The 18,395-nt window shown below is 37.3% G+C and overlaps 1 protein-coding gene across 1 annotated transcript in view; it reads left to right on the top strand.

Annotated features, from left to right (window-relative positions):
- Window positions 1-18,395, top strand: part of LOC134586114 (astacin-like metalloendopeptidase) — an 80,098-nt gene that overhangs the window by 5,151 nt on the left and 56,552 nt on the right. Inside the window, exons 2-13 of the mRNA XM_063441624.1 lie at window positions 2,306-2,412; window positions 2,520-2,541; window positions 2,742-2,807; window positions 8,624-8,758; window positions 8,839-8,956; window positions 9,188-9,366; window positions 9,564-9,645; window positions 9,741-9,868; window positions 10,027-10,139; window positions 10,303-10,528; window positions 11,138-11,256; window positions 11,625-11,847. Of these exons, the coding sequence (XP_063297694.1) occupies window positions 2,306-2,412; window positions 2,520-2,541; window positions 2,742-2,807; window positions 8,624-8,758; window positions 8,839-8,956; window positions 9,188-9,366; window positions 9,564-9,645; window positions 9,741-9,868; window positions 10,027-10,139; window positions 10,303-10,528; window positions 11,138-11,256; window positions 11,625-11,847 (1,518 nt within the window). The remainder of the gene's footprint in view (window positions 1-2,305; window positions 2,413-2,519; window positions 2,542-2,741; window positions 2,808-8,623; window positions 8,759-8,838; window positions 8,957-9,187; window positions 9,367-9,563; window positions 9,646-9,740; window positions 9,869-10,026; window positions 10,140-10,302; window positions 10,529-11,137; window positions 11,257-11,624; window positions 11,848-18,395) is intronic.

Raw genomic sequence — 18,395 nt, forward strand, 5'->3', positions numbered from 1 at the left:
CTTTACACAGCGTATAAGGGTGATGTCACAGCACAACGGGAATCTAACAGGGGAAGAGGTGAAAGTAATCCTCCTCCTCCCATGACCACGCCATATCTGCCAAGTGACCCTATGTAGGGGTAACAGTCTCTATTCTGCTCTGTGTCAGTGTGTATCATGGTCTCTGAGGACGGGGAACAGTCTCTATTCTGCTCTGTGTCAGTGTGTATCAGGGGCTTTGAGGACAGGTGTCAATCCATACCTGCCAAGTGACCCTATGTAGGGGGAACAGTCCCTATTCTGCTCTGTGTCAGTGTGTATCATGGTCTCTGTGGACGGGGAACAGTCTCTATTCTGCTCTGTGTCAGTGTGTATCATGGTCTCTGTGGACGGGGAACAGTCTCTATTCTGCTCTGTGTCAGTGTGTATCATGGACTCTGTGGACAGTGAACAGTCTCTATTCTGCTCTGTGTCAGTGTGTATCAGGGGCTTTGAGGACAGGTGTCAATCCATACCTGCCAAGTGACCCTATGTAAGGGGAACAGTCCCTATTCTGCTCTGTGTCAGTGTGTATCAGGGTCTCTGAGGACAGGTGTCAATATGTCATATGTCAGGTGTCAATCCATATCCATTGTGATTTAGGAATGTTAGGTGATATCTGCCCTTTATGGATTAAAACCAGACTCAACTGCATCAACTGTGTAATTTTCCATGGGAGTTTTGCCATGGATCCCCCTCCGGCATGCCACAGTCCAGGTGTTAGTCCCCTTGAAACAACTCTTCCATCACTCTTGTGGCCAGAAAGAGTCCCTGTTGGTTTTAAAATTCGCCTGCCCATTGAAGTCAATGGCGGTTCGCGCGGTTTGCCGGTTCGCGAACATTTGCAGAAGTTTGCGTTCGCCGTTCGCGAACCGAAAATTTCGGGTTCGCGACAACACTATTCTCCAGCAGTTAAGTGGTGCAAACTCAAAAGCGTTATTAGAGGGCATTTGATTAACTTGGGCGCACAAGCCAAGAAAAATAAATCAATGAATGGCATTCTAAAATCTAAAGTAAATAAAAACCTGGAGTTTATGAAAATTTATTTTTATTATAAAGGGAACAAAGCTGACCAACTTTTTTAAAATAAAGTTAAAGCACAGCAAAATAATACAATTGTATATAAAATAAGACAGGGCCAGGCATTGCTTCTAAAAATTACTGTGATGGACCGCCTGGCACCCCGACCAGGTGCCTCTGTCAATCGGTTCTCATAGTGCTCACTGAGGGCTCCAAGCACTCCACCAGACACCATAAGCACTGTAGACTCCACAAACCACCGCAGTTTGGTTGGGGTCTCGCCGTCCTCCACCCACCCTGGACCCTAGAATAGGAACCAACTTCCAGTGGGTAGACCTCTCCTACTTCAGAGAGCGTAGCAGGAACAGCTCTTCGAAGAGCTAGGGATTATACTCAGGTGAGTATTGTGATAAAGCAATCACCAGAGTGTATGTAGTTTTCCAATCCCGCAAACATGAGCCAAGACTTCATGAAGACTTCATGTGGTTTCCATTCTGTTTAATGGAAACCACAGCTGGCCTTTTATGCAAGTCCCCAAGTAAGGTGTATGCCCACATGGACCACGGACCTAAAATTACTGGCTACTCATATTATAATTACAGAAAGATCTATCTAGATTTATAAAAGTGCAAGTATGGAACAATCCAATACCAATTTCTGAATAATAAGTTCAAAGGATATATAAATATAGAGAGAGATAATGCCTTTTTAAGTTTCAAGAGTCTATTGACCCAGGGTCCAAAGCAAAAAAAAAAAAAAAAAAAAAAAGTAACCTTTATCAGGTTTGTGTATTATCTATTTCTATTTTCTACTCTAATGTTGTTAATTCAGCTATATTTTAGTTATTGGAATACTTTTTTAAAACCTCACCCGTCTGTGAAAATATTTAATTTATTTTGCATTTCCATCAGTGAAAACATTTACTTTGTTTTGCGTTATGCAATATACACACTAAGTTTTGTATTACGGTTTACTGCATTTTGTACTACACTTCATTTTGTTTTGTATATCATTATATTAGTACTTTAAACAAAAAAATATATATTTAAAATATTTCAGATATATTTTTTTCAGTTTATTATCTATTTGACATCGTCATAACTTACTTATTATAGAAAGCACATAATTATAGTCTTTAAAGGTTTACTTGTTATAAGAGTTTTCATGCATGTTTATGGATGTAGGAGTGGCTCCCTTAGGGTTGTGATGGTGTCAGCCTCTTCATCTTTGGTATAAGTATATGTACTATTCATTTGCAATAATTCAGACAATAAGGAACATAGGAGGATCTTTTATACAGTTACCATGGAGCTGACCAAGATATTACTACTGATTGTGGCTGAATGGACGATTGGCCTGGCTTTACCTGTGCAGGTATGAATATGTATTCAGAGATAGAGAGGCATTGGTTAGTTTAGAAATGTTCTATTGTTATCTTGTCCAAACACAGACCACATTTATGTTATTTTTTTCCCCCACAGGTCTTCAATAAAGCATATGAAGGTAAGTATTACATTATTGCCTAGACCTGTACAATAGTTATTAATATGATATATTTTTGTTTCTTATGTTGTGATCCCTCATGAATTTCTATGGATAACAGACAACATTATTATCATATTCTGTGGATTTTTCAAAAGTCAGAGATTTAACATCACAGTGTTACTAACCAGTGAATTTTTGGATTTAACTCTTTTCTCCAGAAACCATCAATGACCTACATAAAGAAGCTAAAACAGTTTTCGAACTGATAGAAGCTGCAAACAAAGGTGAGATTTACGACAAAAAACTCCAAGTTTCTGTTCACCATGTATGTTTTTATAAGAAATACAGAATGTGTGTTATTAAGGCGCTTCCAGTTAGTGATGAAATGAACAATAATAGCTGCTACCACTAAACATAGGGACTCTCAACCCTATAGGTTAATACATAGAATCAAGTGTACACTCAGTGTAGGAAATTAGTAATAAAAAAACACCACTGGTGTGCATGTGGAGCGCTTACAATTTAACAAACTCACCCCTATGGGTTAACATACACATGTATGAAGACGTATATCGTAACAGTGTATCTGCAACAAATATAAATACAGAAAATGGGGCAAGTAACGTTTTAATAAATGTAGTGAGAAAATATAATCTATATGGTCCCACTCACATGTAGCAGAGCCCTATAGGATAGGCTCAAGTCTCAACAGCCTGGGTGTACTTATGATGACACAATACCCAATCGATCCTTACGGCGTCAAGAAGTCCTTATGCATCGATCCTTACGGCATCAAGAAGTCCTTATGCATAAGGACTTCTTGACGCTGTAAGGATCGATTGGGTATCATGTCACCATAAGTACACGCAGGCTGTTGAGACTTGAGCCTGTCCTATAGGGCTCTGCTACATGTGAGTGGGACCATATAGATTATATTTTCTCACTACATTTATTAAAACGTTACTTGCACCATTTTCTGTATTTATATTTGTTGCAGATACACTGTTACGATATATATCTTCATACATGTGTATGTTAACCCATAGGGGTGAGTTTGTTAAATTGTAAGCGCTCCACATGCACACCAGTGGTGTTTTTTTATTACTAATTTCCTACACTGAGTGTACACTTAATTCTATGTATGTTTTTATGTAAAGATTATCTTGTAAGTCATGTGAATATGTTAAAGGCAATTGCACCACATATATATTAAGGCATAATATTGTTAATGAGATGCATGGATTCTATGTCTAGTGGAATTCGTGAATGATTGATCTCATCTAAATAAAAAGAAAAAAACTAAAACATATGTATATATGTATTGTTAATATTAATTAATAATTACATTTAGCTTTTATAAAATACACCTGTTTTATTTTACATAAACTAATTTAACTTTACTGGAATGTACAAAATAAATAGATATAAAAATGCATTGTAATACAATTAGAAATATATCATTTATACTTAGAATCATGGAAAGAAACATTAATTGTTCATGATGTATAATTTTGGTAATCTGGATATCAAATAAAGTTTAGTTAGCTAGTTCACTTAGAAAAATCAAACTTTCTTTAAGCTGCAACTGGGTGATTACATCTGATCTCACAGTTAGACATTGCAACTGTCAATAAACATAGAGAAAACATACAGAAAATATGAGAAATGAAACCGTGTTTATATTTCTATCTTATAATGCAAAGTTTACCCTGACTTTGCCTTATCTGAACTGGATTATGATGTAATTTTCTAAATCTTTAACCCCTTAAGGACACATGACATGTGTGACATGTCATGATTCCCTTGTATTCCAGAAGTTTGGTCCTTAAGGGGTTAATACAAATGTAATAACAAATATAACATCTTATGAAAACCATGGTTAACAATTTATGGGAAATTTAATGTGTTAATCAATGGTGTAAATTCCACAGAAGTGACAGCTCCACTTTATTGACTAAAGACTGTTTTATGAAAATGATCTATTTTATTCCTGACATTGGCAGGCCTTGATGGAGAGATTGCCTTTAAACGTTCTCTCTTGATTACTTACCAGCACCTTTAGATATCATAATAAATGGTGCAGGATTTCTGTTAATGGTGGAAAATACAGACAAATGGAAAAGAAAAGACACAAGTCCTAAATATCTACATATATAGTATGTAAGGGGCAAGAACAATGGAAGGTGTGATAAAATATTACAGGTGAAACATATTTCACTGTCTAATGATCTGTGTACTGTGTGCATTCATAAACCTGTGGGAATATTGCCCACATGCAAAAGGATAGGGGAAAAAAGAGAGAGAGGTCGCTTAAACAAGGACTTCTCCAATAGCACAGGGCCTAACCCGAAATGTCTATGAAAAAGAATATAATCCACAGTAAAGGGGATCTGACAGGAGAATGTAAACTCAGTATGCCTCATCATATTAAAAAGCCCTTGTGCTAATAGGTTGAGTGTTATAGATAAATGTAGAAGTAAAAAAGAGAAAAAATAATAAACCTCTCCACACCAGTTTTTGCTTGTATTAGGAGTATCCTTTATTGATGCATTTGGACAAGGGCCATTCGACTAAACTATATACATAACAGGTTTCAGTATACACTAAGTGATCTATAAAAGGCATATATTCCATGCCCTAGTGGATATATATCAATGCCCTTATAGAAATTTTGCCTCACATGCACTTCAATATGGTAAATCCTGGGTAAAGCCTAATAACACAGGGAACCAAGTTAGCAACTAAACTAGATAGAGATAATATCCACATATATGGAATGAATGAAAATTTACTAATTCTGCCTAATAATTGTAATCTAAGACTCCCCCATACAAGAGGGGGAGTATATATACATATACAATGTTGCAGTTAGGGTACTTAAAAATATGGAGTCAGCTCAGCCTAGTATAATCACTATATAAATGTGCACATTGGAACTGTGGGGCCCAGGCACTGTACAGCCATATTTCTCCTGGACTCAAGTCTCTCCAAGAAGTCTGGGCAGTGGCATAACTAATGTCGAGAGGGCCCTGGTTCAAGAAGGTTTTTTGGGCCCTCCTCTAGTACAAGAGTGGCCAAAAGGTCGAACTGCAAAGATGTTATGCCAAATGGTAATCTACCATTTGACCATCCTGACAGGGTTGTATTTGTGAGCAGTGTTTGTGCATATAGGGGTGTATTTGTATGTCCTGTTGCCATTGATGCTGTGGTATATTTGGGTGTAGTGTTTGCATTTGAATGCAGGTGTGCTTTTGTGTGTAGTGTTGGTGTTGAGTGATGGGGTGTGCTTGTATATAATTTTAGTGTTTTAATACAGTGGTGTTTGGATGTAATGTTGGCTTTTAAATGCAGATGTACATTTGTGTGTAGTATTGGTGTTTGAGTGAAGGCGTGTGTTTGTATATAATTTTGGAGGATGAATGCATATGTGTGTTTAATATGTAATATTTGTGTTAGATTGCAGGAGTATGTTTACATGTGGTGTTGGTGTTTGATTGCTTGGATGTATTCAGATACACACAAACACTACCACATACATAAATACTTACACAGATATACATATACATTAACACAAAGATGCATATAAATTTGCTGACACATACACACAAAATCATATACAAACTGACACATACACACACATATATATACACACATAGATACATACACACACTGATACATGCACACACTTTGACACATGCAAACACTGACATATACACACACAGATATAAGCAATCTGAGCCCTGACACACGCAAACACTGACACATGCACACACCATGTCACACAGATACACACTGAGAGTAACACACACATACACACCGATGCACACTCTGACACACTGATGCACAGACACACACACAAACACTGACACACACATTGACATATATATACACCAACAGATGCATAAACTGACAAACAGATGCATATGCACACAGACACAAAGATAAACGCACTGAGAAACACATAAACACAAACAGATGCACACCATGACACACAGATGACCAAACAGATATACACACTGACACATACACACACCTTGACACAGACACACACACATGCAATATGACATGCACATAAACACATATATGTGATATTTTTTATATCTGCAGCTATCCTCTTGTTAGCTTACCTTTTGTGTCCAGGAGGCTGGCTTGTTGATGTTAAGGTGGGGTTTGGTGTCGCTCATTCTTCATGCTGCCTCTGCCTGTGCAGTGCTCTTAGTAAGAAGCTGGGAGGAAATGGCTCCCAGACAGCCACAGGGCCCCTGTCTAGCAATGAATAATACCCATCGGGTGGCCCTAACAACATGGGCAAGCCGATATGCCCCATGAGCAGTAGTTCCGCCACTGAACTGTCTGGGCCCCGAGGAATGCCACCCGAGTGCTTGCAAGCTATACATCCTCCACATTGATATGTGCCCACCAATGTATTTTTTAACCAGCTGTTTTCCCTATGTACCTAAGATGATTTGGAACAAGTAGACCTTTTTAGGCTACTGTTTCTCCTTGCTGTGATTGATGATTGGGTCATTAGTATCTCTTTTAGGTGTACATCTTGTGTGAGTAGGGGCCAAAATCTATTTAGAATTGATTTGGCCTCCTCCAAGCCTGTATCAAAATCAACAAAACAGCAGATTAAGTCAGCAAAATCAGTTTTAGTGTTCTTCAGAATGATCTCCCTACCCATGTCAAGGGCCCTTTTTATGCCACTTTAAGGCAACTGTTAGAGTATCCTCATTCCCTTAACTGTGCTCTTAAAACTGAGGATTGTTCCTTAAATCCTATAAAGTGGAAGAGTTTCTCTGAACTCATAGGTACTGTTCTACCAGAATACCTTTTTTGAAAGGTGTTGGATGATAACTGTTCCACTTTAGAACTTTGTTTGTAGTTGTTACTTTTTTATACAGGATGATTTGTAGATGGTTTGATTCATCTATGGAAATTGTAAAGTGCAAAAATATAGAATTTCTCCCCCTTCTTGGTAAATTTGAGGATAAGATGTTTGATATTTGATAATTTTACAAACTCAAAGGTTTTCAAAGTACATGTTGAGATAACCAACACATTGTTGATATATATTTTCAATGTGTGGATAAATCTGTTGATATGGATGTACTTCTCCGAAACATTTTTTGTTCTTTTCCACTGCAGGTTGGGATATGAGGGGGCACATGATATCCCAATTACAGTCCCCTGCACCTGTTGGTAGAACATGTTGTTACGTAGGAAATAATTATGAGGGAGGGTAAAAGACAACAGTTCAATTACAAAAAATCACTGTGTGCTCAATGAGCTTAACTCGTTGATTCAAGGACCCTTCTAGTGTGTTTTGATACCATTTTTGTGTGGTATAGATGAATATAGGAATTCTACATCTAAACTGCAAAGAAAAACACCTGAGGAAACCATGATAGAAGAGAGATAGTTAAGAGTTTCCTTGGTGTCTTTAACATCCTCAGAAATTTATCTACATACACAGTACCATTCTCTGTTAGATTTTCCACTCCAAACAAAATTGGTCTGCCAGTCAGTATAGTAAACTGTTTGTGTTTTTTAGGTAGGCAGTACAAGATCGATATTCTTGCAGATTTTTTGCAAATAAAAAGATATTCCTCCTTAGAGATCACCTTGTTTTTCAAAGTTTCATAGAGTATGGTCTTATATTGACAAGAAAGCAGGACATGGGATTCATTTTTAAGATCTCGGTCCTTCAGAATTGTCTCTGCCATATTAACATAGTTAATTCTGATCATTATCACTATGTTTCTTATTCTTCTTTTTCACATCTACATTTACTAATACGGAATTAATTAGTGATAATAATATTCACTGGGTCATATATGACACCTATCTTAATAGCACAAGGAAGCACACACACTTTTTAATGTGATCAAGCATATTGAGTTTATATAATCAGGGATTCTCCAGTCAGATCCCCTTTACCCTTTTTCATATTGCCCTCTTATAATACAGATTACTTGTGTACTCCTATAGAGAAGTTAATGTTTTGTTTGGTTGCTTGCTATTACTTTAGCATGTTATTCCTCATTCTTTCCTAATTTACAAAGTCTGTTTCATAAATATTTTGCCATTTTAATTCCAGATATTAGCAAGCCTCTAGTGCATGGAGACATTGTCGCTAATACTGGCCGGGGTGTGAAGAATTGCTATAGTTGCTTCTGGCCGGCATCCCCGGATGGAGTGGTTCCTGTCCCTTATGTTATTTCCTCAGTATACTGTAAGTTATTACAAACATTTGTTTACTAAACATATTTGAATGTTTTTGTTTTTTAACAAAATCTCATCTTATCTCTTCAGCAAGCATTCAGAAATTGCTTATTACTGAGTCCATGAAACAGATTGAACTCATGAGCTGTGTGAAGTTTGTTCAGAGAACATCACAATGGGACTATCTGAGCCTTGAATCTGGAAATGGGTGAGTTTACACATACGGGAGATTGGTCAGAACTCAATTCACATGACAATTTGGAAACACTGAACAGGATCAAGTTTGGTTTGACAGATTTGGTTTCACAGCATCTGCTTAATAAAACTAGCTTGTCTGAAATTTAACTCACTTATTCCTTTTTTATAAATTGTATTCTCTGAAACAATGCCTATGTAATAGTTAATGTTCTTTAATTCATTTATCTACATAATTTCTTAGGTGCTGGTCAAATGTAGCAAGGCAAGGTGGCAAACAGACTGTCAGTCTGGACAAGTCAGGCTGCCTGGGCTCAGGAACAATCCAACATGAACTTATGCACTCTCTGGGATTTTTCCATGAACATAGCAGGAGTGACAGAGATAACCATGTTGACATCTTTTGGAAGTACATCAGTGATGGTAAGCAATTAAACCATATATGCAAAACCAAAACCCATGGAAAATCAGACTATAATGTTCATAGAATGTTTGGTAGTGAGGAGAAATTGACTGATAAATCTATTCACCTAGTTAATAGCCTGTAAACAATTAGTCAACACTATCCGTGTAAGATGAATAATAACCTTTATATTGTTTGCAAATATATTTCATTTTAGCAAACAAGTTCAACTTTAACATCGAGGACAGCAACAATATGAACCTTCCGTATGATTATACATCAGTCATGCATTATCAAAAGTGAGTACATTTTATGAACATCCACAATGTTGTCTTATCTAAAAATGATATTGTCCTTCTTCTTGGGTATAAAAACCTCATGCCTCTCTCTACAGTACGGCTTTCACTAACACCCCTGGTCATGCTACCATAGCTGCAAAAGGCAATGCTTCTTTACCACTTGGACAGAGTATAGGAATGAGCCACCTGGATGTGATCAAACTTAACAAACTCTATAACTGCAGTAAGAATTTCTCTGATATTAATATTTATAATGTCAACACATTTGTTCTCTTAACGAATACATTATTTTGGTTTCCCTGATCCTTTAGTTGCATGTCCTATAACTGCCCAGAATTTTTCAGCAATATTTTAAAAAACATAACCTTTTTGTTTCCTTAGATGTCTGCCGAGTGAAACTAATGGATCAATCAGGGTCTTTCTCAACTGACAATGTCTCATTCGGACAAGATCGTAGTTGCCTCTGGTTAATTCAAACTGACTCTTTCAAACTGGTTGGTATAAAGCTAACATGATTAAATATAATTTCTTCTTGTTTTTGGATTCTTATTACACAGTTCTAGAATTAATTGGACATTTAAACCTATTTATCGTGTTCTGTACTGACATTTCCTTTGATCTAATCTCAACCCTCACATTGTGATCTTCTTTACCCAGGTTCATCTTCAGCTCAGTGACATTAATATCCCTGCTTCCGCTGGATGCTCTGACAGCTATATAAAGGTTTATGATGGGAACAGCAAATCTTCTAGTGTTATCTTGGACAAGACTTGTGGAGCTGGAATAATCCCACCACTTATCTCTTTTGGGAATAGCATGCTAATAGAATTCATGAGCAATCAGACACCATATCTTAGCAGATTTAACGCTTTCTATGAGACAGGTACATACCCCCTGTTAACACAAATGCAGCACTCACAATGGCTTGAAAATGTCTTTTTGCATTAATATATAAATTGTAATGTTATTTAACATGTATGGAACTCTTTTCTAAAAATGTTAGCTTTTTAACATTACTAGGTGTTTAAATCAACTAAGGGCTTTATCCTCACTTTTTTTTCGATACTACCATATATCTTGTTTTGTAAACATTACCTTTATAATCAAACAGATAGTATGGGTTATAGATTATTGGACATTTTGTGAATGAAGGTTCAGTTTCCATATCCTGATTTTGAAGACAAACTATGTCATATAAACATCTATTTTGCCATCTAAAAACATACACATTACAAATTAAAGGATAATTCAGTTACTAATAGAAAGATATTGAAGCAGAATATGTAATACTTGAAGTACTTAATGTGTTTTGGTCACTACAGCACAATATTAGGTGTATTGATGTTCTCCCTTAATACATAATTCTTCTGTTGTGTGTTTAGTTAATTCAATCTTTCAGGTATAAAGATTGCACCTGTGCAAATTGGAGAATTGCTTTGTAACTGTTAAATGGAATCTTGTGCTTTATTAAATAACATTTATTTACATACAGTTTCTTATGGAGGAACTTTAACCAGCCCTTCTGGAAGAATCATCTCTCCATCCTATGGCAAGGCATATCCCAACAATATAGATGCTGAATGGTCCATTATAGCTCCACCACAGTCTAATGTAAGGTCAACCAGGGTATCAATACAGATTATAAAAAGATAGAACGTGTTCTCTGGAAAACAAAAACATAGCAAACATGTTTGCTAAGTTTTATTGTTTGTTCTATAACCCCTTAAGGACACATGACATGTGTGACATGACATGATTCCCTTTTATTCCAGAAGTGTGGTCTTTGGTCTTAAGGGGTTAATGCAATTTTGAATCATATATAGTTTAAGAGAAAAAATGAATCAATAGTAAGAAACAAAGTGCATGAATAATAGAAAATATTCCTGTTATGTCAATGAAGGCACTTGCTGAGTTCTAAAGAACTACAAACACAATCCTTACAATGTGCTCTTTAATATAGGATGAGCCTTTTCTTCTAGGTGTTTCTGGAATTCATTGATTTTGACCTGCAAGATTGCTCAGGTTGTTCCTGTGACTCTCTGACTATAATTGATGGTGCCGGATCAACTTCCCCAGTCCTGGGCAAATACTGCAACACTGATGTGCCCGATTCTTTGACATCTTCTGGAAATGTGATGATATTGAGGTTTCACAGCGATAACCAGACAAGTTCTGTTGGTTTCTTTTTATCATATTTCTTTGGTAAGACTCAAAAGTGAAGCATCAGTCACTAGCGTTCACCCCAGCAGTGATGTTTAAAATGAGCCTTTAATTTATTTCTTGCAGTTTGTTTATCTCTTGAATAGACATTTCTAGATATTTAGATATAGGTGTTTTTAGCCTTTTGCAATATTTTCTGGTTAAAGTCAGATTACTCTTTTTTTTTTCTCCCAAATGCCAAAATCACTTTTGCTAATAAGAATTTTTCGTTTAAACTTCCTATCCTATACACTTTAAAAAAGTAAAAGTGTTTACTATGAATACATGCTGCATGGATACATGTGTAACGTGACAGACCTTTTATGTGTTGTGTGCATACATAATTCTTCCAGGAATCAGCAATGTTGTCAATCACATAAATAACACAGTTCTTGCAGGAACACAAACAGTATAATAATGGGACTCTAGCAAAACACAGAGTGTATCTACATCATGTCCTTTCTAATTCCTCATGGCCACTCTAACTTCCTTCTCTGCCTTGCAGTGACCGGCAGCTGATAAAGAACATGGAGAGAGAAGATATTTAGAGATGAGAGACAAAATCTTCATAATAAAAAGGCAAATAAATGCAAAATGATGTATCTATATGTAAATGTTTAAAGTGTTATCCATGCAATAAATACAAATTCAAACACATTATACAAAGTATATTTCTGTTTTGCTTATTTTTCTCACAGTGTCACTTTTACATTTTTCTTTTATTTTAAAAGTGATACAGATATTGTGGCAACCAATATAAATGTCAAAATCAATGATAGCCAGCATACTTCTATGTAGGGGTACTTATTATTGCACTTGTACATAGTATGATCTGGCCGGTGATCTTGCAAAGGAAGCTTTAACCATTGCAGACCATACTCATATAGGCAGATTATAGCCTTAGCTAAAGGAGGGGTTCTGCATTTCTTGAAGAAACTACTCTCTATCTGTATCATTAGATAGATTTGTTACATTTGGATTAGACTCAGTTTAGTGTGTTGCTACATTATTGTAGCGGTTATATGTATCCACTAATAGCTACAAGGGACACATTGTTACATAGATTATAGGTATCATCCATTACAAGTACTAATGGGCTTACTCCTAATTCTATTACCACTTATTTCTTAAGGTGGAGTGTTGGATTTGGATAGTACCCATCAATGTATTTAATTATATGTGGTGACACCTACTTACTTATTTACTAATTATCTCTTCATGCAGTCCTCTCCATAGACCTGCCTATTCCCCCCGATTAGCGGTACCCCATCGCTTTCCCCATTTATTTAGATGTGGAGTGCTTATTTTTAATTTTTTTTTTTTTTTAGGTTATCTGATAAATGTTTTTATTCATATAATTTTGAGGATTCTACTATGTGGACCTCGGACTTAGTCTTTGGTTTACCCCTTTTTTTCCTTTTTAGTTTAGTCAAGGGTTAACCCCTGTTAAGATATCCTCAAGACACACTCTAGCCCACCTATCCAGAGGGGAATTCTTAATTTTTTTTGCAACCAATATAAAATGGTGTTATATGTAACATTGGTGAAATCACAATATCACAGAGCTAAATAGGGAAAGAGTTTGTATTTTGTTTTTATATACCAATATAAAATAACATAATGCAGTTTGACATATCTATTTTTATTCAATTCTTGATCGGTTCACTGTGCATGAGCAATGTCCTGAACATGAATCCTTCATGTATACTGGCGCATGGTGAGACTTTTTTTTTGTTTTTCCAAACACAATTTTCTGAATTGCAAACTTTAGTTTCAAAATCAAGGAAAAAGGATGCCATTGTTCTTCTGACTTCAATTTAATTCAAATATCCCTTATTAGGGTTTGTTCGGAGGAGACTACCGATTCAGGGCTTCACCACGTAAAGCACTTCAGTGCTTTGTTAACATTTTTGCACGGGCCTCTTAAAATTTTAAAGTGACTACTTGACCATCTGCCACTGCTACCTCTGTCCCCAGGCTCACGTCCCAAGGCTGCCTGTTGCAATCCTCATGCTGAGAGTGGGGTATCCTGGCAAGTGAGCACAATAACAATAGAATAACACCAGACAGGTGTATAGCACTCTACTACTATATATTAGACACGAGAAAAGGTGGAGCAATACCTTTAATGTTACATAGTTACATAGTTACATAGCTGAAAAGAGACTTGCGTCCATCAAGTTCAGCCTTCCTCACATATGTTTTTTGCTGTTGATCCAAAAGAAGGCAAAAAAAAACCCCAGTTTGAAGCACTTCCAATTTTGCAACAAGCTAGGAATGTACCACAGACAAAAACATCTTGGAATTATATTTCAACACCTCCATTTGCTCTCACATGTGTTATTCACAACAGACATATTTTGTTTTGAAGAAAAATGCATTCCAATCAAATAATGCAAGCACTGTTTCAATTAGAACTTTGCTGCAGGCTATCTTCCTGTTGATTGGGCAGTAATCAAGGACAATGCCACCTTCACTGATCACTAACTGGAAGCCCACTTTTCTAGTTAAATGGTCTTGATTACACTTCTTTTAACATAAGTTACAGTTGACGGTATGTTTCAAATATCTCATCTAATACAATTCTTTTGGTTTTGATAATCATGGTGTTCCTTTACTTATTACCCAGCTTAATTCTGGCCTAATACCGATTATTGTGTATAGTAAGCTACCTATTATATCTTGATACTTTTTTTGCATCCAGAGGATTCATGTAACCATCATGATCTAGCTTTTGTTTACATGGTGTTGATCTGGGTTTACAATCTGTTTTATACAGATGCAAGAAAAAGTATGTGAACCCTTTGGAATGATATGGATTTCTGCACAAATTGGTCATATAATGTGATCTGATCATCATCTAAGTCACAACAATAGACAATCACAGTCTGCTTAAACTAATAACACACAAAGAATGAAATGTTGATGATTTTATTGAACACACCATGTAAACATTCACAGTGCAGGTGGAAAAAGTATGTGAACCCCTAGACTAATGACATCTCCAAGAGCTAATTGGAGTGAGATGTCAGCCAACTGGAGTCCAATCAATGAGATGAGATTGGAGGTGTTGGTTACAGCTGCCCTGCCCTATAAAAAACACACACCAATCCTGGGTTTGCTTTTCACAAGAAGCATTGCCTGATGTGAATGATGCCTCGCACAAAAGTGCTCTCAGAAGACCTACGATTAAGAAATGTTGACTTGCATAAAGCTGGAAAGGGTTATAAAAGTATCTCCAAAAGCCTTGCTGTTCATCAGTCCACGGTAAGACAAATTGTCTATAAATGGAGAAAGTTCAGCACTGCTGCTACTCTCCCTAGGAGTGGCCGTCCTGTAAAGATGACTGCAAGAGCACAGCGCAGACTGCTCAATGAGGTGAAGAAGTGTCAGCTAAAGACTTACAAATGTCACTGGCAAATGCTAACATCCCTGTTAGCGAATCTATAATACGTAAAACACTAAACAAGAATGGATTTCATGGGAGGATACCACAGATGAAGCCACTGCTGTCCAAACAAAACATTGCTGCACGTTTACAGTTTGCACAAGAGCACCTGGATGTTCCACAGCAGTACTGGCAAAATATTCTGTGAACAGATGAAACCAAAGTTGAGTTGTTTGGAAGAAACACACATCACTATGTGTGGCAAAAAAGAGGCACAGCACACCAACATCAAAACCTCATCCCAACTGTGAAGTATGGTGGTGGGGGCATCATGGTTTGGGGCTGTTTTGCTGCGTCAGGGCCTAGACGGATTGCTATCATCGAAGGAAAAATGAATTCCCAAGTTTATCAAGACATTTTGCAGGAAAACTTAAGGCCATCTGTCTACCAGCTGAAGCTCAACAGAAGATGGGTGTTGCAACAGGACAATGACCCAAAGCATAGAAGTCAATAAACACAGAAAGGCTTAAACAGAAGAAAATACGCCTTCTGAAGTGGCCCAGTAAGAGTCCTGACCTCAACCCGATTGAGATGCTGTGGCATGACCTCAAGAAAGCGATTCACACCAGACATCCCAAGAATATTGCTGAACTGAAACAGTTCTGTAAAGAGGAATGGTCAAGAATTACTCCTGACCGTTGTGCACGTCTGATCTGCAACTACAGGAAACATTTGGTTGAAGTTATTGCTGCCAAAGGAGGTTCAACCAGTTATTAAATCCAAGGGTTCACATACTTTTTCCACCTGCACTGTGAATGTTTACATGGTGTGTTCAATAAAAACATGGCAACATTTCATTCTTTGTGTTTTATTAGTTTAAGCAGACTGTGATTGTCTATTGTTGTGACTTAAATGATGATCAGATCACATTTTATGACCAATTTGTGCAGAAATCCATATAATTCCAAAGGGTTCACATAATTTTTCTTGCAACTGTAGAACTTTTTCAAAATCTTAGTTATTCTTTACTAGACCATAAGTTCATCTGAAGTTGATGTCTTGGAAATGTTTGATTCTTCCACAGTCTTCCAGTGTTAATTTAGTTATTAGCCTTTCTTTTAACTCCTTGAGTATAATCTATCTTGGCAGGGCCGATGCAAGGATTTTGTCTCTTCCTCCAGCCCTATTTGTGGCTTTCTCCCCCAGCCTGTTTTGTGTCTTACTCCCTCAGTCCCTTTGTGTGTCTCTTTTCTCCCTAGCCATACCCACATATATGTACAGGCAAAAATACATACATGCACAAAGACACAAACATACAGCCATACAGCCATAAAGAGGCACAGACATAGTTATTCAGGCACAAAGTCACAAATATATGCAGCCACAGTCATAAGCAAACTAACAGTCATGCAGAGACACACAGATAGGCATACAGATATATACATAAACATCCATGGAGTCATAAAGAAACATACTGACACATTTATAAATAAGGGATAACAAAGAAGTTTGGGATACGGCTGCAAATCTACAACAAACAAAACACATACATAGTGTGATACAGTATAAAAAAAAACAAATCGCATAAATGTAATGCACTCACAGGATTTTGTAGAAAATTAAGCCTTAGGGTGCCTCCCCGGATATCAATGGGGGGCCAAATTATCCCTTCTGTAGTTCACCGATGGATACACAATGCAGGACTCCAAAAATGGTGAAAAAGTAGCAGCTTTATTGATAAGGTGGGAAAAATACCACCAAACAATTAATAAAATAAGGTATAAAATAAGATATAAAATATCAAGAGGTCCTACGCGTTTCGTTCACTATATGTGAACTTCCTCAGGGACCATAAAGTAAAAAGGTCAGCACAGAATAATGACAAGCATAAAAAGCAGCCTAATTCCCCATCCCCACAGTCCCAAATATATAGGGCTACTCCCTGTGTCCAAATTGGAATACATGGGCGTCTTCTTGTTTCTTCCACTTCATTGGTCCGGTGGGAACTTCTCCTCAGCTGTTCCAAGGTAATTTCCCCATATTCAATCACGAAAAAAACGGCGTTCGGATCCATGAAACCGGAACCGGAAGTGACGTCCATCACAGACTTCCGCGTTCCACCTTGCGTGTCACCACTAAAGGTGATACAGCATCAGGGCAGTGCCCTCTGGTGGTCGCCAAAGGAATAGTCCCATAATACAAAGTGCATCCATCTGGAAAAAACAAAGGTATCGGCAGCAACAAAGTATAACCCATAGGTCAAGCTCCCATACCTATAAGAAACTAGCAAAACACCATCTCAATTGAGCCATGACAAGAGAAAAACAAGTGAGCAAATATTAATATTTTAAATTCCTTTAAATATGTTTATTATTTTATTTCTTTATCCATCAATATAAGTGTCTGTTGAATTGTAAGGTCATCTTTTCTGGGTAGTGACCTGGGAGGCTGCCGCATTGTATCTCTTTGAGATAAGTATTAATTCGTATTGTTTTTCTACATTTATAAATAAACATACAAACATGAATAGACATATATAGACAGGCATACAGAGACATGCAAAGACATACAAAGACTTAAAGAGACATACAGAAACATACATATACAGTCAAACGACATAGTCATCAAAAAGACATGTATGTGTCATACAGAGACATACAGACTCAGACATTCAGAGACCTACAGCCACAGACATTCAGAGACATGCATACACAGACATAGAGACACAGATATACAGACACATGTAGCAGTGGCGTACACATGACCCATGGGGCCCCGGTGCGAAAATTGATCCGTGGGCCCCCCCTCGCGCTTACTCTGCGCGGGCCGGGGCAGCAACACATGGTGGCGGGCACCTGTCGCAGGGGTTGCAGGGCTGCGACTGCGGTATGTACGCCAGTGCATGCAGATGCACACACAATTAAAGGACCACTACAGACACCCAGATCACATCAGCTCAATGAAGTGGTCTGGGTGTCAGGTCCCTCTAGTTTTAACCCTGCAGCTGAAAGCATAGCAGTTTCAGAGAAACTGTTATGTTTCACTGAGAGTTAATCCAGCCTCTAGTGGCTGTCTCACTGACAGCCGCTAGAGGCGCTTCCGCCATTTTAAGACAGTGAACGTCCATAGGAAAGCATTGAGTAATGCTTTCCTATGGGTGGTT

Source organism: Pelobates fuscus, chromosome 2 (genome assembly GCF_036172605.1).
Source record: "Pelobates fuscus isolate aPelFus1 chromosome 2, aPelFus1.pri, whole genome shotgun sequence".
In the NCBI taxonomy this organism is placed as follows: domain Eukaryota; kingdom Metazoa; phylum Chordata; class Amphibia; order Anura; family Pelobatidae; genus Pelobates; species Pelobates fuscus.